General features: G+C 59.8%; 2 protein-coding genes across 4 annotated transcripts; one reads left to right on the top strand and one right to left on the bottom strand.

Moving 5' to 3' along the window:
- Nucleotides 1–833: 833 nt before the first annotated feature.
- On the top strand, nt 834–10,891 carry RBM42 (RNA binding motif protein 42). Its single transcript, XM_084613358.1, has 11 exons — nt 834–1,051; nt 1,855–2,008; nt 4,365–4,452; nt 4,541–4,615; nt 6,376–6,441; nt 6,952–7,115; nt 7,715–7,858; nt 8,673–8,879; nt 9,403–9,523; nt 9,861–10,055; nt 10,479–10,891. The coding sequence occupies exons 1-11, from the start codon at nt 909–911 to the stop codon at nt 10,589–10,591; spliced, it is 1,470 nt and encodes a 489-aa protein (XP_084469484.1). The 5' UTR covers nt 834–908; the 3' UTR covers nt 10,592–10,891.
- A 1,886-nt stretch (nt 10,892–12,777) lies between these two features.
- On the bottom strand, nt 12,778–27,095 carry LOC311512242 (retroviral integration site protein Fli-1 homolog). Of its 3 annotated transcripts, none has more exons than XM_084613364.1 (9): nt 26,958–27,095; nt 18,202–18,401; nt 17,527–17,675; nt 16,759–16,962; nt 16,353–16,436; nt 15,831–15,893; nt 15,599–15,658; nt 15,106–15,153; nt 12,778–14,584 (listed from the first exon to the last, which is right to left on the bottom strand). In XM_084613364.1, exons 1-9 carry the CDS (start codon nt 26,973–26,975, stop codon nt 14,070–14,072), a joined length of 1,341 nt encoding a protein of 446 aa, XP_084469490.1. In that variant the 5' UTR covers nt 26,976–27,095; the 3' UTR covers nt 12,778–14,069. The 3 variants fall into 3 exon arrangements, with proteins under 3 accessions (XP_084469490.1, XP_084469492.1, XP_084469491.1); XM_084613366.1 differs by lacking the exon at nt 26,958–27,095 and adding an exon at nt 26,444–26,570; XM_084613365.1 differs by lacking the exon at nt 15,106–15,153.
- Between the last annotated feature and the right edge of the window lies 1 nt (nt 27,096).

Below are 27,096 nucleotides of genomic sequence, written 5' to 3'. Positions count from 1 at the left end.
GCACTGAGGGCCAACGGCAGGAGCCCCCTGGGAGCGGGTCATAGGCGCGATCCCAGCCGCTCTGCAGCGCCGGGAGGGAGCTCAGCACCCCACTGCCACGCGCCCGCCCTGGGGAGTCACCCAGCCCGGGGCACTGGGACCAGAGCAGTCCAGCCCCCAGAGCCGCCAGCCCCCAGGCTCCGCCCTGCACCCCGCCCCACCGGGGAGGAGTCAGGGTGAGCCCCACCCACCCGCTGGAGGCGACGCGGCTTCGCCCTGGTCTACGCTGGGAGCTGAGGTCGAATTTAGCCGCGTTAAATCGATTTAACCCCGCACCCGTCCACACCACGAAGCCCTTTTCTTCCACGGAAAGGGCTCTTAAAACCGATTTCTTTCCGCCGCCCCGGCAGGGGATTGGCGCTGAAGTCGGCCTCGCGGGTCGATTTTGGGGTACTGTGGACGAACCAGCCGAGGGGCGGGGCCAGTGGGGCAGGGAGGGGCGGAGCACGCTGCGGGGGCGGGGCCAAGAAGGGGCGGGGCAGCAGCGTGGAAGGGGCGGGGCTAGGCCCTGCTTGGGCTCTGACATAGGGGGTGAAGCCCCCGGCCGCCGCCCCTGGGTAGGAGACAGGGAAATGAACAGGAATCACGTGCTCCCCGCAAAGGCCAATGGGAACCCCGTCCTCCTGGCCCCGCCCCATGGGGGGCCCTCCAAGCCACGCCCCCTTCCTGCCTCGGAAAGCTCCGGCCGCCCCACCCTTCCCGCGCGCCCCCGTGAAACGTCACAAACGCGCGCCGGAAGTGGCGTGCGGCTAATCAGTGGCGCCTTCACCGGCCAGCGCCGGAAGGTGCTCTACGTCATTGGCGTCCCGCCGGAAGCGGGTGTGTCGGGCCGCAGCGCGGTGCGGCGGAGGCTGAGCCCGGACCCCGCCATGGCGGCTCCGCCCGCCCCGCCCCCCGCTGGGGGGGCCCCAGCCCCGGGACCGGGACCCGGCCCCGCGGGGGGCGCCGCGGCTGCGGGGGGGCCCAAGAGTGGGGAGGAGCGACTGAAAGAGATGGAGGCGGAGATGGCGCTGTGAGCGCGAGGGCAGTGGCTGGGGGGGCCCGGAGCGGGGGGGGAGCGGGTCTGTGGGGGAGATCGGGGCCCTGGGGTGGGCGGGAGAAGAGGGGGTGACCGTGGGGAGGGGCGGGAGGACGTTTTGGGGGGGGGAGATGGAGTGGGCAGCGGAGGATTTGCGGGGAGACCAGGGTAAAAGGGGGCGAGGCCTGTGGGTGGGGAGACTTGAGGGATGGGTTGTGGGGAGCTGGGCTGGGACAAAAGGCTGGGAGACTCCGGGAAGGGGTGGGATGAGGATATAGGGGTTGAAAGGAAGCTGGGGGGGTGTCTGGAGAGGATGGTGGAGGGGGGGAGCAGGAGGGTTTGGCTGAAGAATTAGGGCTCGCGGTGGTGGGCGTGTGATGAGCAGAGCCCAGGACAGAGGAGTGGGAGAGCTGGAGTAGAAAGGGGCTGGAGATCAGTAGACACTTGTGGGGGGGAAGGGGGTGAGTCCTGCAGGGAGATTGAAGGACAAAGGGATGGGAACCCCTGAGAGGGCACAGGGAGGCGGGAGCACCTGGAATCCTTGGGGTGTCCGGTGAGGGTAACGGAGAGCTCTTGGCGGGAGGGAATGGGGAGCTGCGGGGAGGAGGGCTGGGGATGGGCAGATATCAGGGCAAAGCGGTGAAAGACCCTGCATTGAAGAAGGGGTGGGCCTTGTGGCAGAAGGGGGACCTGAGCAACTGGGACCTGGAGGGGCTCAGGGCAAGGGCATGGAAAACTCTGGATGGTAGCAGGGAGGCCTCAATGTGTTTCCATTTGTCATCCCTCGCCCTGTACAGGTTTGAGCAGGAGGTGCTGGGGGCCCCTGTCTCCCTGCCCTCTGGGGCCCCGGTGGTGGAGGCCGTCCCGGTAGCTCTGACAGTGCCAGCTGTGCCCACGGTGCCCCCAGTCCCAGTGATCCGGCCCATCATCGCCACCAACACCTACCAGCAGGTGAGGTACTGGCTTATCCCTCACCATGGGGATGAGCAGCGTGGGAGCGATGCTGGGTACCGCTGCAGTTCATTAGCCCAGAAATGCGGTGAGGGAATGTAGTTTGGTGGCAGCTGAGTGATTAAAAACAGATTTCAGAGTAGCAGCCGTGTTAGTCTGTATCCGCAAAAAGAAAAGGAGTACTTGTGGCACCTTAGAGACTAACCAGTTTATTTGAGCATAAGCTTTTGTGAGCTACAGCTCACTTCATCGGACTGCATCTGATGAAGTGAGCTGTAGCTCACAAAAGCTTATGCTCAAATAAATTGGTTAGTCTCTAAGGTGCCACAAGTACTCCTTTTCTTTTTGTTAAAAACAGAAATGCTCTGGGCATGTGCTGGCCACAGCCCTGACTTGGGCTCTCTGTGACTGCACTCACCTGCCCCCCTCCCCCCTGCCACCCCTTCTCCATCAACTCTCTGCTGTGTGTCCATCTGTCTGTCTGATTAGGGGACAGTGTTGGCACCCATCACTAAGGAGTGAGTAGTCCATCGCCCTTGGTTACTAGATGAAATATTCACAACCAAGGTACCTTTGCCCCCAGGTTAATAGATCAACATAGTGAGGTCCCTAATAGTCCTCAGGGGTCTCCAGCTGCTCTCCCTCATTGGCTTTTAGGGAGCTGCACGTTGGTAGGATGCTTTTTGAGTGGTGGAGTAGATTGTGTGGAAGTATCATTAAATGCAAAACACCTCTCTCCACTGTCTCAGTCCCTTATTTGTGTTGGGTAGCTCCTGGGGCCCTAGTCATCTTAGGCTGGGAAGGATTTGATTTTTGTTGTTAAACATTGATTTCACTGTGCACTTGCAAATGCTGTAAAAATATTTCCATCCGTGATAATCAAAATTTACATGCAAAGTAAGCAATATGCTGCTTGAAAACTCACAAGTTTGATTTAAGGATATTTACTTTGTATATGACGTGTGATGTTGACAATTTGTTTTTTAACAATTATAAACTGTTAGAACCTCAACATCTGCTGTCATTAAATTATTGTCTGACTTCCCCCAATAACTTCCCGCAACTGTGAAAATTTAAATGGATAGAAATTGGTGAAAAAAATGCTTAAAAACACCAATATTAGGCTTTGAAATTATTTAAAAAAATTCTGCCAAGTGTCCTCATAGACCAGGGCTCCCCGCTTGGTGCTGTACGAACACACAAAGAAAAAGACATTCCTTCCCCTGGAGATTTTACAATTATGTCTTGTTTATTCCTGGAACTGTTTAGGAATAGTTGATCCTAACTATCTTCATGTGGGAACACTCCTATCAGAATAAGGTCATCCACATTAGAGAGTTAATCAGGAATAGCTATTGCACTTTAAATTCACACCCTACCTCAGTGGTTTTCAACCTGTGGTCTGTAGACCCCTGGGGGTCTACAGACTGTCTAAAATTTCCAAAGGGGTCTGTGCCGCCAACATTTTTAGGGGGTCACAAGTGAAAAAAGGTTGAAAACCACTGCCCTACCTTATTCTAGGCTTGTCTAAAAGGAGAAGTTAATTCAGATTAAGGGTGTCTTGTTCCTGTTTAGCTTAATCCAAACAAACCATTGGAACAAACTCACCGGGGCAGTGGCGGATTGTACGTCTCTTGATGTCTCCAAATCCAGACCAGATGCCTTACTGGAGGAAGCTTTAGTCAAACACAAGTGACTGGACTCAGTACAGTGGGAGCTGGCTGAAATTTTCTGGCCTGTGTTATACAGGAGGTCAGACTTGACGATCTGATGCTCCCTTCTGGCCTTGGAATCTGTGAAAACTGCTCTGCATGAAAAGCAGTAGCCAGTTACCATGTCCATCTCCTGACTGTCTGGGGTCTAAATTCCAGGTTGGCACACAGACGGAATGTAGCTGGGACCCAGTCCCCTAATGGGCTGTTCCCGGAGTGGGTCTCTGGCTCTCTGTTTGCTCTCATTTCTGTGCAGTGTCGTCCACCTCCCCTTGCCTCTCTGTGCTGATGGTCTGGTGTTGTTGGAGGCCAGTGGTGTGGCGAGCTAAAGCTAAATTAGCCCTCCACTCCTATGCCAGGCTTGCGGGTCTCACTCCCTCAGCTGCCCTGTCAAATCCCACTGCTCAGCCTCTTTCCTGGTCCTGCTGTGCCCTTTAACTAGCTGGTCCTTTCTGCAGCTGCACAGATGTTTCCTGGGGTGGTGGGGGCTGTGTTACCTGCCTCTGGACAGATGTTTCAGGGCAGGGGGCATGAGGAGGGGTGGTATTCCTTCTGCACTAGCCCATGTGCCTCTCCCCCAGGGGTATTATAGAGGTCTGCATTAACAGCCGCCGCTCTTGATTCATGTTTCTGTTCTGCTCCAGGTCCAGCAGAGCTTAGAAGCCCGAGCGGCTGCCGCAGCCACCGTCGTAGCCCCCATCGTGGCCCCCCCGGTACCGTTCGTGGGACCAGGTACGTAGCGTGTCTCGGTGGCCTAGTGTCTGACTGCACATGGCACGTTTGAGATTCCAAAGCAATGTGTCCTTTCTTTCTCTTTGAGTGAACTTCAGCGCTGGCGAGAGGTGCCGGATCGACAGCCCCGAGAACCGAAGCCCCCTCTTCATCCGCAGGGCAGGTACGGCGACAGGACAGGAGTCCCTCCACATACCTCACCGCCTGGAGGGGGGGCTCGGCCAGCCCATGGCTCCTCTTCCACAGCTGCCGATGAGCTATTTGTCCCAGCTGGGTGCTGGGTTTGTTTGCAGGCATCGATATAGCTAGGAAGTGACAGGAGACCCAGTAACTTCATTTCATACATGGGGCTACTGAACGGTCGTCTTCTGGGGAGTAGCTTTATCATATCATATATATAGCAATAGGCCCATCTAACCCGGTATCCTGCTACCCTGGATCAGAACCGTGGCCTCGTCTAACGTGGCCTCCTCCCTGCTGTCTGGATCAAACCAGCAGGTCCTTCTAGTGAGGTATCCCGTCTGCCTGGTCTCTTGACAGGTGCCTACACCAGTTGCTTCAGAGGATGGTGTAAGGTGCACCCCCTAGTGGACAGTTAAGGAATAATCTCTCAGGCAAAGTTTGTTCCTAACCCTAAAGAAGCCTAACATGCTTTATAAATGCTGTATGCCATCCCAGAGGCAGCTGCATCTTAGCCCTGCACTATGTAGGATCCCAAAGCCCTCTAGAGGCTGCATATACAGTAATCATTCGCTCTGTGGTGAGATGCAGCTGCCTGTATACAGCTGCTGTGCCCCACCCTAGAGGCAGCTGCATTTCATCACTGAGTGAATGATTACTGTATATCTGTGGCTCAGGCGTTTTTTACTGATGACCCCTTTCACTTAGCAAGTCTCTGAGTGCAACCTGCCCCCCCTTACAAATTAGAAAACTTTTTAATATACTTAACACCATTATAAATGCTGGAAGCAAAGCAGGTTTTGGGATGGAGATTGACAGCTCATAACCCCCCATTTAATAACCTCGTGACCCCATGAGGGGTTCTGACCCCCAGTTTGAGAACCCCTGCTGTGTATGCAGCCTCTAAAGGGCTTTGGGATCCTTTAGCTGCAAAGGTGTAGAAAAGATGTCGTATTTGTTCTGTTGCCCGTGCTGACATCACAAGACGGGGTGGGAATGAATCCAGCTGAGCCAGCAGTTGGCTGTGACTCAGTTTGCCTCATGTTGTTGAAATGTGTGTGGACACCTGCACTCCAATCGTGGTTTGGGGGAGGGGACTCCAGCTCCCATCTTCCTTCACCCTAGATGCCTGACGTAACTCATGTGATCACTGTACAGAATTGGGATGGGTGTGGATGGATATTAACAAGGCTCCTTCTCCAAAGGCAGCTGTCTAATCAACCAGGATGCAATTTCCTCAGGGTAACATGATTCCTGTACATTGCTGCCTTACAGCTTGGAGTCTAGAAGGGATTTTCCCCTAATGATCAATCCCAGAGCTAGTACGCTTGGTCTGTTTGTAATACAGTAGCACCCCCAGCTGAGTTGTGCCAGGCACTGCCCAGACACACAGCAAGAGACCGTCCCTGCCCCACCTGAGATCAGGACCCAGTTGTGCCAGGTGCTGCCCAGACACACAGTGAGAGACAGACCCTGCCCCAGCTGAGATCAGGGCCCTATCGTGCCAGGCACTGCCCTGACACAATGAGAGACCATCCTGCCCCAAAAAGCTTTCAGTATAACTAGACGAGGCAAAGGAAGGACCATTCTAGTTTTTCAGGTGAGGAAAGTGAGACATGGAGAGTCAAAGTAATTTGTCCGCAGTCACGCAGGGAGCGTGCAGCAGTGCTGGGAATTGAACTCAGCACTTGCAAGACCCGGCCTGGCGCCTTAACGTAAAATTGTCCGTCTCACCCTCTGCAGTTGTTCCTCCACAGAGGCCTCCAATCCTTCGACCAGCCTTTGTGCCTCACGTCCTGCAGAGATCTGGTAAGCTTCCCCCAGCCAGCCCCATCTTTACCCTAGTCTGACGTGCCTGGATCCTACCGGTGCTCTCCCTTTCAATCAGGAGACACTGTTGAGTCTGAAATCGTATTTCAATAAAAATTCCCTCCCAAGTTTTCCTGTTAAGTGAGATTCTTGCAGAAATAAATTAGGCCTTTCTATAAATCCTGAGGTTAGCAGTTTGTTTGCTCTATTCTTTGCCAAGGGACGGGGAGACCAGTTTCACTTCCTGGATTCTCCCCCACTCAGGGGAAATGCTAAAACCCAAGCAGAAGGGGGAAGCCTGTTTTCCTGGTGACTTTTGCAGTTTGCTTGCTCCTTTCTTTGCACTTCCTAAAGCCCGGGGGTGGGATGGTTGGTTTCACTTCCTGTTGGGTAAGTTTCGCTTCCTGGATTTCCCTCCGTCCTTGAATCAGGGGCTAGTCCCAGAATCAAAGCCATGGGGGAAATCCTGTTGTCATCGAAATGGAAAACCCGTTTCTGTCTGTCTCTTAGCCGGTGCTCCCAGGCCCCTAGCGATGCGTCCACCTCACCACCCAGCCATGGTGGGGCCCCCCATGCCTGGTCCCCAGGGCCCACAGATGATGATGGGACCCCCCATGCAGAGGCCCCCTGGCCCGCTCATGGGGCCCATAGGGCCGATGAGAACTGGCCCACCGGTGAGTGTGTTTCCTTCAGCGATGGGGCGTGAGGGAGGGACAGGAGCCAAGGGGGAGTGGCGGTTGGCTCTCACCGGCCAGGGTGGAGGGCGTCTGTGGCTGTATCGTGGGATCAGATCTGGAGCGAAGCAGGGTTGGGGCTGGTCAGCAGTTGGAGGAGAGGCAAATGGAATGATAGGTGCTGCAGGAAGCTGTGGGGGAGTGCTTTCCTTTTGCAGTCAGGGCTGGCCCCAATGCAGCGCTAGGGGGTGCTGTGCTGCAGGGAGCGGGGTTGGGGGCGCTCTCCCCTGGCAGTCAGGGCTGGTCCCAATGCCTTAGCATGGCACTAGGGGGCATTGTGCTGCAGGGAGCGTGGCGGAGGGCTCAATAGAGGGGGCACTGTCCTCTCACGGTCAGTGCTGGCTGACCCTGATGTGTGTGGCTGCTCACTAACTGCTATGTCCCACCCCAGAGGCAGCTGCATTTCAGCACTGGGGGTATCGCCAGCTGTGGGGGTGGGGCTGTATTCTAAGCTCTGTCCAGCAGCTGGACAGAGGCACAGGCCGGGAGCCATTGTCTGCATAAGCCCCTTTAATGGCCCTGCTGTTGCTGCTGTTTAGGTGGGACCCGGGGTCCCCATCGGCCCGATCACTCCTCTGATGTCGGTTCCCCGCCCCCCCGTCGTGGCAGCTCCGAAGATAAACCCCATGGTGATCCAGGCAGCTCCCACAGTGTACTCCGCACCGCCGGTGAAAAAGCAGGAGGTATGGGGGGGCAGAGGCAGAGCCTTCTGCCACTCAAACTCCGTTGGTGCTTGAGAGGAAGGCATTAAACACAGCCACCCACCCCTGCCCAAAACACATCTCGCTGGGCCATCCCACCCCATGGGGGGAGCTTCCTTCCTTCCCCCAGTCTGTGGCTTTGCTCCTGCCCTGAAGTACGAGGGTCAAGAGCTCTGATCCTTGCCAGTCTTGTATGGGGTTATTAAATGTCTAATGCCCCTTTAAAACATACCAAGCTGCTTGCCGCCATGTCCCTGTGGCTGGGAGGTGTCCTGGAAGGGCTCTGGTGCTGGCCAAGTTGCGGGGAATGCGGGGAGATTGGTGGGGCAGGTGCCAGCCACACCCCTGCAGCAGGGGTGGAGGGGTCCTGTGGGACGGACTTTAATGTCCCCCAGGATTCCATCCTTATAGTACCTCGGATTTCACCCACTGCATCGATGTTTGGAGGATTAGTGTGTGGAACATGGAGAACTCCCAGTACATGTCCCAGTGGCAGGGAGTTCCGCAGGTTTGACCCAGTGATTTTGTGTTAACCCCATTAACTGCCCCAGTGGCAGGAAGTCCCATGGGCTAGCTCAGGTGTCCTATTGGTTAATTCCTTTATAATAACCTGTCCTGGCTGGATAGTCAGTTAACTCAGGGCTTCAGGCTGACCTTCCATGGGATTCATGGGGCAGGGAGTCCCATGGGCGAACACACCTCCCCCCCTTGGGCTGGATTAATGAGGTGGGGAGTTCCCCAGGCCAGTCCCTCTGCAGTCGCATGGCCCTTGGTGTCAGTCTCCCTGTTGCTGCAGGAGGAGCTGCGGGAGCAGCCCCCGCCAGTTGTGGTGGAAGAGAAGGAGCCGGGGGGGCTGGAGGAGGCTGTGATTGGCCCCAGCATGCCTGAGGTGGAGCCTGTGATGCCAGAGGCCAGGGCGCTGCCTGCACTGCGTGGGCCTGAACTGGGGCCCATACGGGGGCGGCGGCCCCGGGGCCCTGAACCTGGATTTGCACCAATGGAGGTAAGGGGACATCTTTCTCTGGTGGAGGGGATCGGGGGAGGGGTATGTGCGGGAGTGGGGGGAGAACAGGAGGGCTGGGGTGGGGAATGTCGTGGGGTGGTTGTGGGGGGACACCAAGTGGGAGGGAGTCTGGGCTGGAGTGGGGGGAACCACGGGAGGGGTGGGGATGGGGTCTCTCCAGAGACACCAGGGGTACCAATAGGGAAGGAAGGTCCTGTGCCAAGGCGGGGGGCTGCTCCTACAGGGGGTGGGGGTCTGTACCGTGGGAGTGCTGCATGTGGGGGTGGGGCTTGGTCTGCACTGTGTGACGGTCCCTCCTCTGCCAATGGGCTGCAGGCTGGGGAAATCCCAAGGGGGATGGGGGGGTTCCCCATGGCTCAGTCAGGATCTCACCGGGGCAGGGGGTGGTCTGGAGCCAGCCCTGGGCCAGAGGGCTGTGAACTCCCTGGAAGGAGTGGAGAGCGCGGGGACGGCTGCTCTGGGGTCTGCCCTGGGGGATGTGGCTGACCTGTGGCCTCCCCAGCCCGTGGTGGAACCCGTGGTCGAGGACAAGAAGAAAAGCAGGCAGGAAAAGCTGAAGCGCTGCATCCGCACGGCCGCCGGGAGCTGCTGGGAGGACTCCAGCCTGCTGGAGTGGGACTCAGGTGAGTGGGGGGCAGGGTCATGATCAGCTGGAGGGGGGGGGGGAATCCCAGGTGGCTGGGGTGGGGAGGGGAGGGGAGAGAGTGCCAACTGGAGCGGGGTGCAAGCGAACCCCAGGATATTATTGCAGTTGTTTTGTGGGACTCCCTGCTGCAGGGGGATGATGATGAGGGTTGACCTCTGGGACTCCCTGCCACTGGATATTGCTGGGGGTTGACCTGGCAGGCTCATTCCATGCAGCAGATGCTGAGCTCTGTGGCAGAGGATTGCCATGATCACAGGCAGGGGTCCTATGGCCCTGCCCCACTCTCAACCTCCCTCCTCCACCCCATATCCCAGATGACTTCCGGATCTTCTGCGGGGACCTGGGCAATGAGGTGAATGACGACATCCTGGCCCGGGCCTTCAGCCGCTACCCATCCTTCCTCAAGGCCAAGGTGATCCGGGACAAGCGCACCGGCAAGACCAAGGGCTACGGGTTTGTCAGCTTCAAGGACCCCAACGACTACGTCCGCGCCATGCGCGAGATGAACGGTGAGGGGAGGTGGGACAGGTGCCGGGGTGGGGAGAGGGGGAATTAGGCTGTCGCACCACTAATGCGTGGGGCAGGTTACCCTGTCTTGCTCCAATTGGCTTGGCTGCCCTTTGACTCTGCTGCCACCCCCAGCCTGTATCTTGGGCGGGGCGGGGGGGCTGAAGTTGCCCAAAGGTGACTTACCGGGGGAGGGCCTGGCGGGCAATGCAAGCTATGGGGCAGCTCAGCCCCACATAGAGCCCTGGTGATTGGCCTGGGAGAAGCACCCAGCCTGGCGAAGGGAACGACCTGAGGGTGTTTGAAGAGCACCTCTGCGGAGGAAGGTGCAGCCAGATCTGTGTGGTGTCCCCTCCCGTCCCCGTCCCCCCCCCCATTCTGGGAGCATCTACTGACCCCCTGCTCCCACCTGTGTCCCCCGACAGGTAAATACGTGGGCAGCCGCCCCATCAAGCTGCGCAAGAGCATGTGGAAGGATCGCAACATCGATGTGGTGCGCAAGAAGCAGAAAGAGAAGAAGAAACTTGGACTGAGATAGCCGGGGGGGAGGATCCTGCCAGCCTGGGCCCCCGCCCTGGGGCCCCCAGCAGACGCCAGGCAGACTTGGCCCCCGTCTGCCCTGGGGGCTTTGGTGCTGGGTGGCCAGCTTCCTTGCCCCGTTCCATCTGTCTTGTATGACAGCTCCTGGCCCAGGGCAGATTCCTCCATGGACTCTCCAGTGCCCCCTTGGGTGCTGCCCGGGGGTACCGGTGCCCATGGGGGGTGGGCATGTGTGTAATGCTCCCCCCAGGCCAGGGACTCCACTCTAATAAATGTTTGTTTTTTTTTTTCTTTTGTACTTACAAGCCCAATGGTTGGGGTTTCCCTTGCTGTTTCTCCCTAGGGCGTGGTATGGGGGGTGCTCCCCAGGTCCATACCGCCTCCTGCTGGAGGGTCGGAGCTCAGGGATGGGGATGGGTCTAAAGCCTCATTCGCTTCCCTCCAACCCAGGGTAGGGGGGCAGAGGGAGAGGTGATTACTGCGAGCACCAAGCTGTTCCCCCACAGAGCTGAAGAATTCGGGTCAGTGCCCATCAATCCCACCCTGCAGCCCAGCTCTGGGCTCCCCCGCTTCCCCCCAGCTCTGCCAGTGTCCCTCAATCCTGGCTCAATAGCCCCCTGCTGGGCCTGACCTGGGCTCCCTCCCTGCAAGCTCTGCCAGTGCCCCTCTATCCTGACCTGCAGCCCCTGCTGTGGGGGGCTGGCTGTGTGCTGGATCTCAAGCTCTGACCTGGTAAGGCAGCCCAGGTATGTGTAACCCAGGGGTGGGCAAACTACGGGCTGTGTCCAGCCTGTCAGACCTTTTAATCCGGCTCTTGAGCTCCCGCTGGGGACCAGGGTCAGGGACTTGTCCCACTCCACAGGGCTCCCGGGAGCCAGTGGCATGTCCCTGCTCCGGCTCCTACGCGTAGGGGCAGCCAGGGGATTCCACATGCTGCTGCCCCTGCCCCAAGCACTGGTTCTGCAGCTCCCATTGGCTGGGAACCCCAGCCAATGGGAGCTGTAGGGGTGGTGCCTGTGGATGGGGCAGTGCACAAAGCCCCCTGGCTGGTGCCCCCTCCCATACTCCTAACCCCTCTGCTCCAACCCCAGCCCCTACCCGTGCCCACCCCACAATCTCCTGCCTCAGCCTGGAGCCCCCTCCCATATGACAAACCCCTCATTTCTGGTCCCACCTTGGAAGCCGCACCCCCCCAGCCCAGAGCCCTCACACTCCCCATCCTGCATCTCAACCCCTAGCCCATAGCCCCTTCCTGCACCCTGAACTCTTTTCTGGCCCCACCCAGGAGCCCACACTCCCTCTGCACCCCAATTTCATGAGCATTCAGGGCCTGCCATACAATTTCCATAGGCAGATGTGGCTCTCAGGCTAAAACGTTTGCCCACCCCGGATGTAACCCCTAGGGGAGGGAGCCCTGCAGTGTCTCCACCAGGGGGCAGTAGTACTGTGCAGCTGGAAGGTAGGTGCAGATGGCAGTAGGTGTGGCAGGCTGTAGGGCCACCTGCTGGTGGATGGTGGCCAGGTGCCCCTGTATGTGGGAACTTGTCTGCAGTCTTCCCTGGAGCCAATCTCAGCCCCCCCTCCCTTGCGCTAACGATTGGACCCCACTCCCCTCCCAGGGCTGGAGATAGAACCCAGGTGTCCTGGCTCCCTGGCCTGACCTCAGCCCCCATTCAGCCAGACACCCCTGCCTGTAGATGATCCCTGCCCAGCCCCAGCTGGTCTGGAGGACTGGGGGCAGGAAGCTGTGAGCACTGATACCCCCCATGCATGGGGGGACAGGATTGTTCTGACAGCGCAGGGGCAGCTGTATCCTTTGGGGGAAGGGGTAGGGGGAGTGGAGGTCTGCCCCCACTTAGCTCCTCCCCCCGTTTTCCCAGTTGGAGCCCCTTCCCATGGGAGCAGCCGGCACCCCCTGCTGGAGAGAGCCAGCCCGGAGCGGCCCCAAGCCTTGAGGCTGTGTCCGCTAAGGGAGATTCTCCTGGAGCTTTGGGTGTGAAGTAGAGCGAGCCCCCCCCCCCCCCGCTGCCGCCCCCCCTTCCCACCGGTTGCTAGGCCTCCCCACAGCTAGTCCCTTTCCCTACCCTGTTTGGCCTCCCCAGCCAATCTCCCCAACATGCCAGGGCCTCACCCCCCTGCCAGCGGGGGCCCCCCCCACCTTGCATGCATAAACAATGTCACACGTAACAACACAACCTTTAATACATGGGGTGAGGGAGGAGGCATATTACAGTCGCTGTCAGCCCCATGGATCTGGGGGTGTGGGGGGTGTCACGGATACAATCCCCCTGCGGAGCAGTGGTGCTAGGATGTATCCGCACACCCCTCTCCCAGGGAGGGGGAGACCCACGGGCCCTGCCTGGGGGGGCCGGGATGAGGGGATGGAGGGGGAGACACCTGGCTGGGATTCCTGATCCAGCCCTGCATGTCCAGAGGCAATAGTCGATTCCCACCCCTATCCCCCCCATAGGCACCACCACACAACAGCCGGCCTCGCCCAACAAGCGCCCCCTAGTGTCTGGAGGTAACAGCTGGCTCCCGTAACAACAGGTGTCCACCCTCAGCTGGCTCCCAAAGGCAACAACCCGCCTCCCCCCGCCAGGTGTCCACTCTTAACAGCCAGCAGCCTCACCCAAAGGGTGTTCTCAGCCAGCCCCCAACAGGCATCCCGCGGTGTTCAACAAGCACCTGCTGTGGGAGCTGGGAGCCACGCTGGGAGGAGGAGGGGAGGCCTCTGCGCAAGGCAGGGTTGGGGGGGGGGGGGTGTTCTGCCTTCTGGGAGGGACAGCTGCAGGTGAATCCCTCATTTAAAAAACCCTGCACCCCAATTAATCCCAGCCCCCTGGGCTGTTCCCCCGGGCCCCGCCCAGGCCAGAGCACAAGGAGTCCAGCCAGAGTGGGGAGCCCCTGGCCCCCCAAAACCTGAGGTGCCACTATGGGGGCAAGGGAAGGGGGAGGTCTTTCCAGGCACTGGTTGGGTTGGAGGCAGCAACAGGGGTGGGGACAGGCAGCAGAAGGATCCCACGTGGCTATCCATGTTTGGGGAGACCCCACCCATGGCTAGTAGGCATTTAGGCAGCCCCCATGTGCCGTGGCACCCGCTTCCTCCCCGTGGCTAGTAGGAGTTCAGGTGGCCAGCGGCAGGCTGGGGCATCCCCGTGGCTAGTAGAAGGAGTTCAGGTGGCCGGCGGCAGGCCAAGCGCGCCCCGTGGCGAGTAGAAGGAGTTTAGGTGGCCGGAGGTGGGCCAAGCATCCACTCATGGCTAGTAGAAGGAGTTCAGGTGGCTGGCGGCGGGCCAAGCGCCCCCCCTCTCCCCACCGTGGCTAGTAGAAGAAGTTCAGGTGGCCGGCGGCAGGCCGGGTGCCCCCCCATGGCTAGTAGAAGGAGTTCAGGTGGCCAGCAATGGGCCGGGCCCCCCCCGCGGCTAGTAGAAGGAGTTCAGGTGGCCGGCGGCAGGCCGGGCCCCCCCCCGCGGCTAGTAGAAGGAGTTCAGGTGGCCGGCGGCGGGCCGGGGCACGGGCGGGCTCTGGTAGAGGTTCCCGGAGCCGGCGTTCCAGTAGGGCGAGGGGGGCCCGAAGAAGCCGGCGGAGGAGACGGGCAGCTGGGCGGCGTGGCTGAGGCCAAAGCCCACCTTCTGCTGGTGGTAGGAGGGCAGGTAGGACAGGTCGGCCGGGTGGTACTTGTAGAGGGGCCCCTCGCCCGGGTGGTTCTGCTGGGCCTGGCTGATGCCCTGGAAGTCGAACTTGTAGGCGTAGCGCTTCCCGTGCACCTTGGTCATGATGCTCTTGTCGTAGTAATAACGCAGGGCCCGGCTCAGCTTGTCGTAGTTCATGTTGGGCTTGCTCTTGCGCTCGCCCCAGCGTCTCGCCACCTCGTCCGGGTCGGTCATCTTGAACTCCCCGTTGGTGCCCTCCCACGTGATGCACCCGGCGTTGCCGCTGTCCGACAGCAGCTCCAGCAGGAACTGCCACAGCTGGATCTGGCCGCTGCCTGCCGGGCGGGGAAGACGGGTTTGGTACCGGAGGGGCTCTGCTTTGCCCCAGGAAGGAGGGCCCGGGTTTGTTATTGTAGGGTCTTTTCTGGCTGGTTATGGTAGGGTCTGCTGGGTGCACTTGTTTGGTAACGGAGGGGCTCTGCTTTGCCCCAGGAAGGAGGGCCTGGGTTTGTTATTGTAGGGTCTTTTCTGGCTGGTTATGGTAGGGTCTGCTGGGTGCACTTGTTTGGTACCGGAGGGGCTCTGCTTTGCCCCAGGAAGGAGGGCCCGGGTTTGTTATTGTAGGGTCTCTAACCCGCTAGAGCCCACTCCCCTGCCAGAGCCACGGACAGAGCGCAGGAGTCCTAACTCCCAGCCCCTTCTTCCTCCCTCCGGCCCCGGCTCTAACCCACTAGCTCCCGCTCCCCTGCCAGAGCCAGGGATGGAACCCAGGAGTCTTGGCTCCCAGCCCCCCATGTCTCTAGCAATTACAAAGAACCTCACCCCATCCCAAGCTGTAATAGGTGCCCAGACCCACCTGGGTTTGCCAAGCGGCTGCTGGTGGGTCCCAGGACCTGGTATGGATCTGGGGGGTGAAAAGGGAGTTGGGGGGAGTTAGTTTTGGGGGGCGTCAGAGACACCCCCTTTGCCCCCCGCTGGGACCCATTCCACCCCAACCCCCATCATGGAAACCTAGAAGTCCTGATTCCCAGCCCCTCATCTAACCCTCTGACCCCCCAGGTCCCCATGACCCATCATTCCCAGATGGGCTTCACACCAAATCCCCAGTTGCCCCCAACCCAATCAGACCGCCCCCCCAGGGCCCATCCCAAAACTCTCCATGAGCAGCCCTAAACCTTGCACTGTTTGGGGACTGACGTACCCCTCAAAATGCATTCAATACCCCCCTCTGTGGGTTCGCAGCACTCCCTGACCTTGGTGTGTGGGGCAGGGGCCATTCATGGGGCAGAGAGGGACCTAGCTATGGGGGCAATCTCCCCCCACCCCACTCCCCAAGCAGAGGCACCCACCTGTTACGATCCGTGGGGATTCACTCGTCCGATTCACCCCCTGGATCTGCGGGGGGGACCCTGGCGGGTGGGGGAGAAATGTGGGGGGAGAGCGTTAGGGGAGGGGAAGGACCCGCCAGCCGGCACCCCGGGGAAGTAGCAGGAGCCATCCCCTGAGTTGGATTCAGGGGTTTTTAGCCAGCCATGGGGCAGTGCCCCCTGGGGAGACACGGGCGGGGGGAGATGATGGTACCTTTGGGGCCCCCGCTGAGGGAGCCACTCCAGCTGCTTCGCCTGATTTCCTCATAGGGGGATTCTGCAGGCCAATAGTGGGGTGGGGGGGAAACAGTCCATTAGTAGTGGCGAAGGGGAGGGGAACCGCTGCTGGAGAGGACAAGCCCTGCTCTGTGTCTGGTCTCAGCCCCCCCCCCTCCTTTCTAACCACTAGACTCCACTCCCCACCCAGAGCTGGAACAGAACCCAGGAGTCCGGGCTCCCAGCCCCCTCCCCTTTCTAATCGCTCAACCCCACTCCTCTCCCACAACTGGGGAGCAAACCCAGCAGTCCTGGCTCGCAGCCCTCCCCCCACTAGTTCCCATTTCCCCCCACCCCAGCCCCACTGGGATAGAACCCAGGAGTCCCCCCTTCCCCAAGCTGGGATAGAACCCAGGAATCCTGCCCCAGTTCCCATTCCCCACCCAGAGCTGGGCTAGAACCCAGGAGTCCTGGCTCCCAGCCCATGGGGGAGGGGCAGGGCTGGTGTTCGCAGACTCACCTGTTTTCACCTGCACCCGTGGTGGGGGTGCGGGGGGCTGAGGGGTCACAGCTGGGGCAGCCGGGTAGGTGAAGGTTGGGCTGCCTGTGGGGGAGAGACAAGAGAGCACTGGTCAGAGCTGGGGTCTGCCCAGAGCACCACAGACAGGGTGGAGCAGGGGGGCCCTGCAATAGGTGGGTGGGGCTCCTGCAGAGGGGGCGTGGTTTATGGTGATGGGCGGGGCTCCCTGGTTTAGGGGTGGGGCTCCTATGTCTGGGGGCCTAGGTCCTGTGTCTGGGGATGGGGCTCCCAGACATGTATGGTCATCCTGATCCTAGGGGGCTCCCTGTCTGTGGGGAAGCAGGGCTCCCTATCTGTGGGTGGGGCTCCCTGTGGATGGGCGGGGCTCCGTGGGGCCTGGCCGTACTTTGCCGCAGGTAGGCCAGGTGGGACAGCAGCACGTCAGCGTTGTAAGGCGAGGTGAGGTGCAGGAAATCCTCCTTGCCCATCTTGCACAGCTCCTTGCCGTCCACGTGCTGGAACAGGCCCACGTCCACCTCCTCCAGCACGTACTCCTTCACCGCCCAGTCCAGCCACTGGCGCACATGGTCCTGGGTCCACACGCCAGGGTCTGCAGGAGACAGACAGACATGGGGAGTCCAGCCGGCCCGGATGCCTGGGTTCCTGAGAGCTCCACCCAACCAAAGCATGGCACACACATGCACAGGGGAGTCCAGCTGGCCCGGACACCTGAGTCCCTGAGACACAACCACCCTGCCACAGCTTTGCTGGGAAGGGGGAAAGAATCCAGCCAGCCCGAATGCCTGGGTCCCGGGGTACAGTTGCCCTCCCAGACCACAGCGCACACACACAGGAGTGGGGAAAGGATCCAGCCAGCCTGGACACCTGGGTTCCAGAGGAACAGCAACCCACTCTGAGCCTCGCTTGGAGAGGGAAGAGGCCAACTGGCCCTGGACACCTGGGTTCTTGGGCTGCAGCTACCCGCCCAGAAACGTGGCACGGTGAGGGGCCAGCCGGCCCGGACGTTTGGGTTCCTGGGAGGCATTTACCAACCCTGCCCCAAACAAGGAAATAAGAGACCCCAGCACTGGGCCACGTGTCAGGGGAGGGGGCAGGGGCTGTCCTACAGTGAAAGGCCATCGGGGGGCACGCGGGGAAGGGAGGGTGCACTCACCCGCTGGGACGATAACCCTCTTCTCCTCGCTGGGGGGGTTGGCTGGGGGGCTGCTCCGCTGGTCACTGTAGCTGGCTGGGTAGGGGATGGGGTGTGGGTCACTCCCAGATTTGCTCCGTCTGGATACACTGCAGTCCACGGGGGACTGTCTGCAGGGTGACAGGGGGTGGGTGAGGACTGGATCCGACCACAAGAGGACTGAGTTTCGCCAGTCTCAGACCCACTGTGTAGGGGGGGCAGGGCTGGGCTAGCAGGGGCTGCGGGTCAGGAGTGAGAAGCACCAGCAGGGCTGTGTGTTGGCCGGTCCCACCCCACCCTGTGGCACTGAGGCCGGCTGGGCTCCTAGTGCAGCCCCTGGCGCTGACCGAGGTTTCCTGGGGATGGGATGAGGGAAGTGAGTCATTTCCTGCGGGCGCCGGTTCAGCCCAGCTCTACTGAGCTGGGAGTTGTGGACCCTGGGCGGGCAGGGGGGCTGTGCCGGGTCCTTCTGCTGGGCCACGGGCGCAAGAACCTCCCCCTCTGCAGCCTGGCTCCATGGGCCAGTTCCCACAGTCCCCAGTGGCAGAGAGTCCCACAGGCTAACCCCACTAATATCCAGTGACAGGGAGTCCCACAGGTTAACCCCACTAATCCCTGGTAGCAGGGAGTCCGGCAGGTTATCCCCAGCTGCCTGACCTGGAGCAGTTGACAGTCTCATTCTCCCTCTTCACAGAGTGCCCTCTGCTGGTCTGACTGGACCAGTCCGGCTCCCCCAGCACCGGCCTCTCCTTGCAGTTGTACTCCTCGTCAGGGGGCACCTCTGTCTTCATGAGGTGGGGAGGGCCGTAGGAGGGGTCGAATATGGACTGGTCCTCGCTCACCACAGAAAGTGCCTCCTGCAGGGGGGGACATATGGTGAGGTTAGAGTGTCCCACCCCACTCCCTGCAGCACGGCACCCCCTATTGAGCCCCCCCACCCCACTCCCTGCAGCACAGTGCCCCCTACTTAGTCCCCCACCCAACTCCCTGCAGCACGGCGCCCCCTATTGTGCCCTCCCACTCCCTGCAGCATGGCGCCCCCTATTGAGCCCCCCCACCCAACTCCCTGCAGCACAGTGCCCCCTACTTAGTCCCCCACCCAACTCCCTGCAGCACGGCACCCCCTATTGTGCCCTCCCACTCCCTGCAGCATGGCGCCCCCTATTGAGCCCCCCACCCCACTCCCTGCAGCACAGCGCCCCCTATTGTGCCCCCCCCACTCCCTGCAGCATGGCGCCCCCTATTGAGCCCCCCACCCCACTCCCTGCAGCACAGCGCCCCCTATTGTGCCCCCCCACTCCCTGCAGCATGACGCCCCCTATTGAGCCCCCCCACCCCACTCCCTACAGCACGGTGCCCCCTATTGTGCCCCCCCACTCCCTGCAGCATGGCGCCCCCTATTGAGCCCCCCCACCCCACTTCCTGCAGCACAGTGCCCCCTGCCGAGCCCCCCACCCAACTCCCTGCAGCACGGCGCCCTCTGCTGAGCCCCCCCCACCCTGCTCCCCACAGCATGGCTACGTTGCGCTGGGACATCGGGGCCAGCCCCGACTGCCAGGGTGCCCTGGTGTTATTCTGCCCCCACCAGGGTGGTGTCTGTCCCCGGCCGTTACTCCTGGGGGGAGGGGACGTTTCCTGTTTGCCGGCGCCCGACCGTGGTTGCCAGCAGGTGACAGTTCAGTGGCCTGTGCGGCTTCCTGCCTGGGCTGGCCCTGCCTGGGCTGCAAACACCCACCCCACCCCGGGACTGAGGCCGAAGGAACCTTGTCTGCCGTGTGACACTCCCAGGCCAGGTACAGTTACACGGCCACACATGCTGCACCTACCCACACACCAATGCCCAGCTGGACACCCACACGGCACAGCCTGACGCACTCACACAGAGACAATCCCAGAGAGACAATCACACACACACACACACACACAGAGAGACAATCGCACACACACACAGACAATCCCAGAGAGACAATCACACACACACACACACACACACACACACACACACACAGACAATCCCAGAGAGACAATCACACACACACACAATCCCAGAGACACACACACACACACACACAGAGACAATCCCAGCCACGCACACACACACACAGAGAGACAATCGCACACACAGAATCCCAGACACACACACACACACACAGAGACAATCGCACACACAGAATCCCAGAGACACACACACACACACACACACACAGAGACAATCGCACACACAGAATCCCAGAGACACACACACACACACAGACAATCCCAGAGAGACAATCACACACACACACACAGAGACAATCCCAGGCACACACACACACACACACAGAGACAATCGCACACACAGAATCCCAGAGACACACACACACAGAGACAATCACACACACAGAATCCCAGACACACACACACACACACACACACTTGTGCAGGCCTACACAGCTATAAATGGTCCGCACACATATGGCTGACACGCTTGCACAGTGCATGCAAAACCATGTGCAAGATGTAAAGTCGGTCACACCCAGTGCGCTTGTGAAAATGTACAGTCAGAGACACACACACACACACACACATAATGCACTGTAATTGCGGGGAGGGATAGCTCAGTGGTTTGAGCATTGGCCTGCTAAACCCAGGGTTGTGAGTTCAATCCCTGAGGGGGCCGTTTAGGGATCTGGGCCAAAAATTGGGGACTGGTCCTGCTTTGAGCAGGGGGTGGGACTAGATGACCTCCTGAGGTCCCGTCCAACCCTGATCTTCTATGATTCCATGGGGGGGGGGGGGGTACAGTTGGCTGCACCTGCTGGGTACATCCCATTGTATTTGACTGATGGAGAAACCGAGACATGGGGTGGGGGGATGTAACTTGTCCAAAGTCACATAGTCTATGGCAGATGCAGGAACAGGACCCAGGAGTCCCAGGTCCCAGCCCCCTCCCGTCCCAGAGATGGGGACAGATAGAACCCAGGAGTCCCCCCTCTCAAGACCCCACTCCCTTGTCACGAGCTGGGGATAGAACCCAGGAGTCCTGGAGCCCAGCCTCCCCCCACTGCACAGGGGGCGTGGGCGGGGCTGTGACACTGGGATCCCTGGGCAGTCAGATGTGGCACCAGCCCAGGCAGGGAGGGGCTATGCAGCCTCAGTGCAGTGGAGCCGAGGGAGCAGAGAAAGGCCCTGAAGCCTGGCCAGAGGTCAGAGAAGGAGTCTGCAGGTAGCCCCCTGGGAAAGCAGAAGTACAGGCAGAAAACACAGGCAGGGAAAGTGCCAACACCCATGGAGGTACAGCCAGGGCATCACAGGGACAGGCGGGAAACACAGACAGAGGAGCAGCGGTGACAGCAGCAGACAGGGAGGGCATCTCAGGCTCCAGCATAGACTACAGGCAGGGAGTCCCGGGTACAGGCAGGGAAGCAGAGGAGTGGAGGTCCCACACAGGTTCATAGCTCACACTCGCCCCTCCCGCAAGGCCCCCCTCCCGCCCTTGCCTTGGGTTATATGCCCCAGCCTGTAGCTAGCAAAGCCCCAAGCTGCAAGGTTCCCCCCACCCCACTGCTTGCAGCGCCCCCTGCTGGAGGATGATAGAACTGGGCACTGCAAGCTCCCCCCGCCCCTTGCGGTGCCCCCTGTTGGCAGTGGGAGCTGCAGGAATCTCAGGATGACCCAGGCACCAGGGGAACCCTCCCAAGCCCAGCCTGACTCAATTGACACTGACCTCCCCCCATCCCCCGCTATGTGTGCTCCTGCTGCAGGGCTGTGGGGGGGGCTCTGATCTGATCTGCCTCTAGGTTCCCCCCACACACACACACACACACATACAGTTGCACGCTGGGTGTGGGCTCTTTGCACAGAAAGCAGAAGTCTCAGGGGAGCTGGGCTGATCTCTGTTTGCAGCCGGAGCTGCTGCGCTGGAGATGTTATCGGGCGCCCAAGCATTGGGGGGGGAGGGGGGCCTGGCTGCGGTTACTCCCTCGCCGTGCCTGCCCACCCCCGAGGCTGCTGCTCTGCGCAGGGCTCTGCTGACTTTGCATGCAGCATCCCTTCTTGCAAAGGCAGGTAGGAGCCGTGAGGGGCAAGGCGGGGGGGCGGGGGGCTCCAGGGAAGGGAGGAACACCCACCCGGAGGAGGCACGATGGAGGGTGCCCCACGCAGGACAATGCCCACGGGGACAATGCCCACGCGACATGGCATGGAAGTGCCGGTGTGGCACCAGATGTGGCGCCCAAGGGGGGCACCAGCTCTGCAGTGCTGACCGGAGGGCTGCAGTACATTGCATTCATGGGATTCGTCGTGGGGTGCCGTGGAGGGGCCACCGATGATGCCCGAGCTGCGCAGTAATCAAGAAGGCCACCGGGGCACATGGTACCATGCAGCTGGCCCGTGGGGCACAGGCTGCATGACATGGCAAGCGCACGCACGGCACAAAGCACATGTAGGGGGCTCCACGCAAGGCCTGCTTGCACACCAGATGGCACAGGGCACGGCAGAGGTGCCGGGGTGGCATGCAAAGGGCTGGTGAGTTACGTTGCACAAGCTTTGGGTGCCCATCTGGGGTGAGGTGGCCTGCGGACACAGATGCCCATGTGCGGAACCATCTGTCTGTGCCCAAGGCAGGGCCATGCCGTGCAGCACAGAGTCCCGTATTGTGCACGCACAAGCAGTGGAATCGTGGTCCCCCCATTGCACGACGGATGGCCCACGTGCCCCACAAGCGCTCGTGTCACCATCAGTGTGTGCACAAAGACAGCCCTCCCTACAACAGAGGTGCCATTCACGTCACAACCTGCGTGTGCCCAAGCCCGGGCCCCATTGCAGGAGGGATGCGCCCAAGGATGCACCATCCACACAATTGCCCACTGATTGCCAGGCCACGCCACATGCCTCACAACCAGAGCACTGCATGGTCAGGGCCCTTCTCAGCCATTGCACGGTGGGCATGCCAGTTGCATCACAAGCAGAGCGTGCACGGGTGTACTTGCACAGTCGTTGCCCGGCAGCTGTGCCGTGTGCATCAAAATCAGAACATGCCCCAGCCGTGCGATTGCACACCCACTGAATGACGGGTGAGCTGCAGGCTTTGCATTCAGTGCAATCACAGTCCCGTGGCACCAGGTGGATGCAATACTGGAAACCCCACGCACAAGGGAGGGTCCCACGGGACTCAAAGCACAGGGGAAGGGGCACTGCTGTGTCTGATAAGAGGTGCAAATACCTTGTGGGCTACACACTGTGCCCATGTAATCGAGGGAGACGCAAGCACCTCAAGGGGACCCAGGTTACCCTATTCCACGTGTGCCCAGGAGGGCAGGAAGCCAGGTACTCTTGCCTGAGGCAGCGGGCACAAGCCTTGCATCACCACCCCATTCCCATACAGCCTGGGGTGACCGGACGCTATAGATCCATCCCCATATGAACCCCTCTATCCATCTCTAGGGGCTGGATGGGCCCAGGGCTCTGATATGGCAGGCAGGGAAGGGATGGGATACTGGAATAGATGGGCCCATGGGTCTGACCAAGGGCAGGATTCCAGGGTAGATGGTCCTGTGGGTCGGACCCCAAGGTGGAATACCAAGGTAGATGGGCCTAGGGGTCTGATAGGGGTGGGATACCAGGGTAGATGGGCCTGTGGATGTGATCCAGGGCGGGATACGAGGGTAGATGGGCCTGTGGATGTGATCCAGGGCAGAATACTGGGATAGATAGGCCCATGGGTCTCATCGGGGCAGGATACCAGGGTAGATGGGCCCATGGAAGTGACCCAGGCTGGGATACCAGGGTAGATGGGCCCATGGGTCTGATCCAGGGTGGGATACCGGGGTAGATGGGCCCGTGGGTCTGATTGGGGCAGGATACTGGGGTAGAGGGGCCCATGGGTCTGATTGGGGCAGGATACGAGGATAGAGGGGCCCATGGGTCAGATTGGGGCAGGATACTGGGGTAGAGGGGCCCATGGGTCAGATTGGGGCAGGATACTGGGGTAGAGGGGCCCGTGGGTCAGATTGGAGCAGGATACTGGGGTAGAGGGGCCCGTGGGTCTGATTGGGGCAGGATACCGGGGTAGATGGGCCCATGGGTCAGATTGGGGCAGGATACCAGGGTATATGGGCCCATGGGTGTGATCTGGCAGGGGTGGGGGTGGGGCTGTGTGCAGTGGGCGGGGCTGTGTTGGGCAGCAGCACAGGAAGCCAAGGCAGGAAGCCTGAGGCTAGGAAGCCGGAAGCCTCTTGGACTCCTGATAAGGCCACCTGATGGGGAGCGAGGCTCTGAGCAGCGCTGGCCTGGGCTGCTTTAAATAGCTCCCCATCCGGCCAGACAATGGGCTGGGGGCTGGGGCACCGGTTTGCGGGGTGGGGGGTGCCCTCCTGCACACACAGCTATTCACTCCAGCTCCCACCCAGAGCCAAGACAGAACCCAGGAATCCTGGCTCCCAACTCTCCCTCCCCCTGCTCTAACCACAGGACCCCACTCCCCTCCCCCAGCCGGGGAGAGAACCCAGGATCGTGGCTCCCAGCCCCTCCCCCCCTGCTGCAAAACACTGTGTGGGAGGAAGGCAGGTCTTGTGGGGAAGGTGCTGAATTCAGGCGCCCCCCCACCAGGTTCTACGCCCAGGTCTCCCACAGATTCCCTAGGTGACCTTGTGCCTGTTGCTACATCACTCTGTGCCTCAGTTTCCCCCATACACTGAGAATGACCCTCCCTTTGTGTGTGTACCGAGTGCGCAGCCCTGCACTTGAAACACCCGACCTTTTCACCCCTTGCAACTACATTAGCTGTCACCTGGAAACTAAAACACAGCGAGAGGTAGGGTGTAACCCCCCCTTCCCACGCACACAGATACACAGAGGCAGACACACAGAGTCAGCGAGAGGGAGACAGGCAGATACACACAGACACAAAGACAGACAGACACCCTGGCAGACACACACAGAGTCAGGCAGGAACACACGCACCCAGACAGGCAGATACATACCTGCACAGACAGACAGAGAGACAGCCAGACACAGGTACCTCCCTCTCCCCGCATCACCCCCAGAACCACGGAAGAGCCCGGGAAGCCAAGGAGAAGGGATTCTGTGTAATAAGGGAGTGGCACAGACTGTGCGGTTTCCATTTCAGATCCACCCCACCCCACCCCTGTGTGATAAGGGGGTTTCGCCCTGATAACAGCCCAGACGCTGAATCTGGACTTTGGGAGAAACTGGCAGAGGGGTCAAACGTTGCGTGGAAGCAAATCATGTCTGTTGGATCGGGAGAATTTGTGTGCTGTAAATTAGCAATCTGTACTCTGCTCTGGGAAGGGAGGGAGGTCTAGTGATGGGAGACGATGGCTGGGACCCAAGACTCCTGGGTTCTATCCCTGACTTGGGGAGGGGGGCCTATGGGTTAGCACAGGAGGGACTGGCAGCCAGGATTCCTGGGTAGGTTTGCCAGCCATCCAGGACTGGCCTGGAGTCTCCAGGAATTAAAGATTAATCTTTAATTAGAGATTATGTCATGTGATGAAATCTCCAGGAATACATCCAACCAAAATTGGCAACCCTACCCCTGGGTTCTATCCCCCGCCCTGGAAGTGGGGGTCCAATGGTTTAGAACTGGGGGTGGGGGGGGCTGGGAGCCAGGACTAATCCCTGACCTACCATGTAATCTTGGCCGCTTCTCTGGGCCTCAGTTTCTACTCCTGTCCTTTATCTGTTCAGACTGTGGGCTCTTTAGACAGGGCCTGTCTCTCTCTGTGTCTGGGAAGCGCCCGGCACAATAGGGCCCTGATCTCAGCCAGGCAGGGCCCATCTCTCCCTGTGTGTCTGTGTAGTGCCCGGGTCAGAAAGAATCAATTTGGCACAGTTGCCTCGGCATATGCAGGCTCCAGGCCGATCCCCAGGAAACTGCCCCAGCAAAGCCCTTCAGCAAACTGCAAATCAGACAATTCCCCTGGCCAAGGAGATGACGAGACCCCACCGGCATTGCCAAGGCTGCTAATTCCCCTCAACCCAGTCGCGGCCTGGCTGGTTAAAACATCCTCTCGCCAGACGGTGCTTAAAGTGGCCACAGAACCGAGTCCGGGGGATCTAGCATCCTCTGGGTGCAGCAGCTTTAGTCCAGCAGGCCCAGACCTTCCCGGGCATTTTGGTGCCTTGCTGCCACTGATTTCCAGGATGATGGTGGATCAATCTTAATAGACCTTGTGATTTCCTTGCTGGCTCTGGGACCCCCCCCTTGCAGCCCCCCTATTGCTCCCCACTTTAAAAACCGGCTTTAAGCCCTGGCTCTCCCTACTGAGGAACAAATGTAGTAGCCCAGCACGATCCCAAAGCACTAGAATCCTGGAGACGATCAAAGTGGCTCTGAGCCCGAGAAACGCCTTCCCTGCCCCTTGGATAAAGATGCAACGTCTCTAAGTATCGAAGGCCGCCCCCAAAATCCAACTGGGTCTCGGCCACGGATCTTGTTCCCTTGATGCCAATGGGTTTTCGGTTTGATGCAGTGCACGAAATTCCAGGCTTCCCGGGCCAGCCGTGGTCCTGTCAGCGGAGCTGCTGGGTAACCCACAATATGCTCCTGGGGCGTGTTTAATCCACTCGGTGATTGGGAGGGAAACCTGCCCCGAAATCTGTGCGCGAGGAGAACCCACTTGGCTCGGAAGGGAGCGAGGAAAAAGAGCGAGTGAAAAAAAATAACCAGCAAGCAAGAGAGAGAGAAAAGAGTGTGAAAGGCAGAGAAAGAAATAAAGGGAGAGAAAAAATGGTAGAACACGAAGGAAAGAAAGAAAGAGCATGAAAGGTAGAGGGGGGAAAAAAGCAAAAGCAAGCAAGAACATGCAAGCTAGAGAAGGAAAGGAACAAAAAAGAACGAACACGAGCGCTAGATAAAGTTAGAATGGGACAGTGACAGAAAGAAGGACAGACTGACCTGTTAAGCAAGGTTGCACCCCAGATTCTCCATGTTGGGGGCACAGGCCCCCCCATTTCCATCCCGGCCTGAGATCCTTTCTGCCCTGATTTGTGGGAACCATCCATAGGTGCCCCATGGCACCCCCATGCTCCATGGAGGGAGTGAGCCCCCCATTTCCTCCCCTCGGGATGCAGGCTCTCCCCGATCCTGACCCCCTTCCTGCACGCTCCTGGGAACGGGGAGGGGAGGGTGGGGGAGGCATGTGCCTTTGCGGGGCTCCGGCTGAGCAGCACCGTGGGTGTCTCTCTCTCGGGCGGTTTGGTTTGGGTTATTTAAGCTCAGCGACATCGACCGCCACGAACGGGAAGGAAGAGGAAATTTTTTGTACCAGAAGGAAAGAGCGGAGGGGGGGGGCGTTTGTGGAGCCGGGGCGCGCACCAGAGAGAGAGAGGAACTGAACGCAGCCCAGCATGAGCCCAGCACCAGCTGGAGCCCAGACACCGGCACCTGGAGGATCATCTCCAGAACCTACCTTGATTGTTCCATCCATCGTTGCTCCCCCACGGAGCTCCCCGCCTAGACCTCCATGGACGAGGCGAGGTGGTGCATTAGCAAAGGGGGCCGGATGAGCGGTGCTCTGTGTGTGTGTGTGTGTGTGTGTATGTGTGTGT

The sequence above is a fragment of the Lepidochelys olivacea genome (assembly GCF_965140295.1).
Source record: "Lepidochelys olivacea isolate rLepOli2 genome assembly, chromosome: 24".
Lineage (NCBI taxonomy): Eukaryota > Metazoa > Chordata > Testudines > Cheloniidae > Lepidochelys > Lepidochelys olivacea.
The sequence above is the reverse complement of the archived record's forward strand: the minus strand, read 5'-3'. Positions and strand labels throughout refer to the sequence as shown.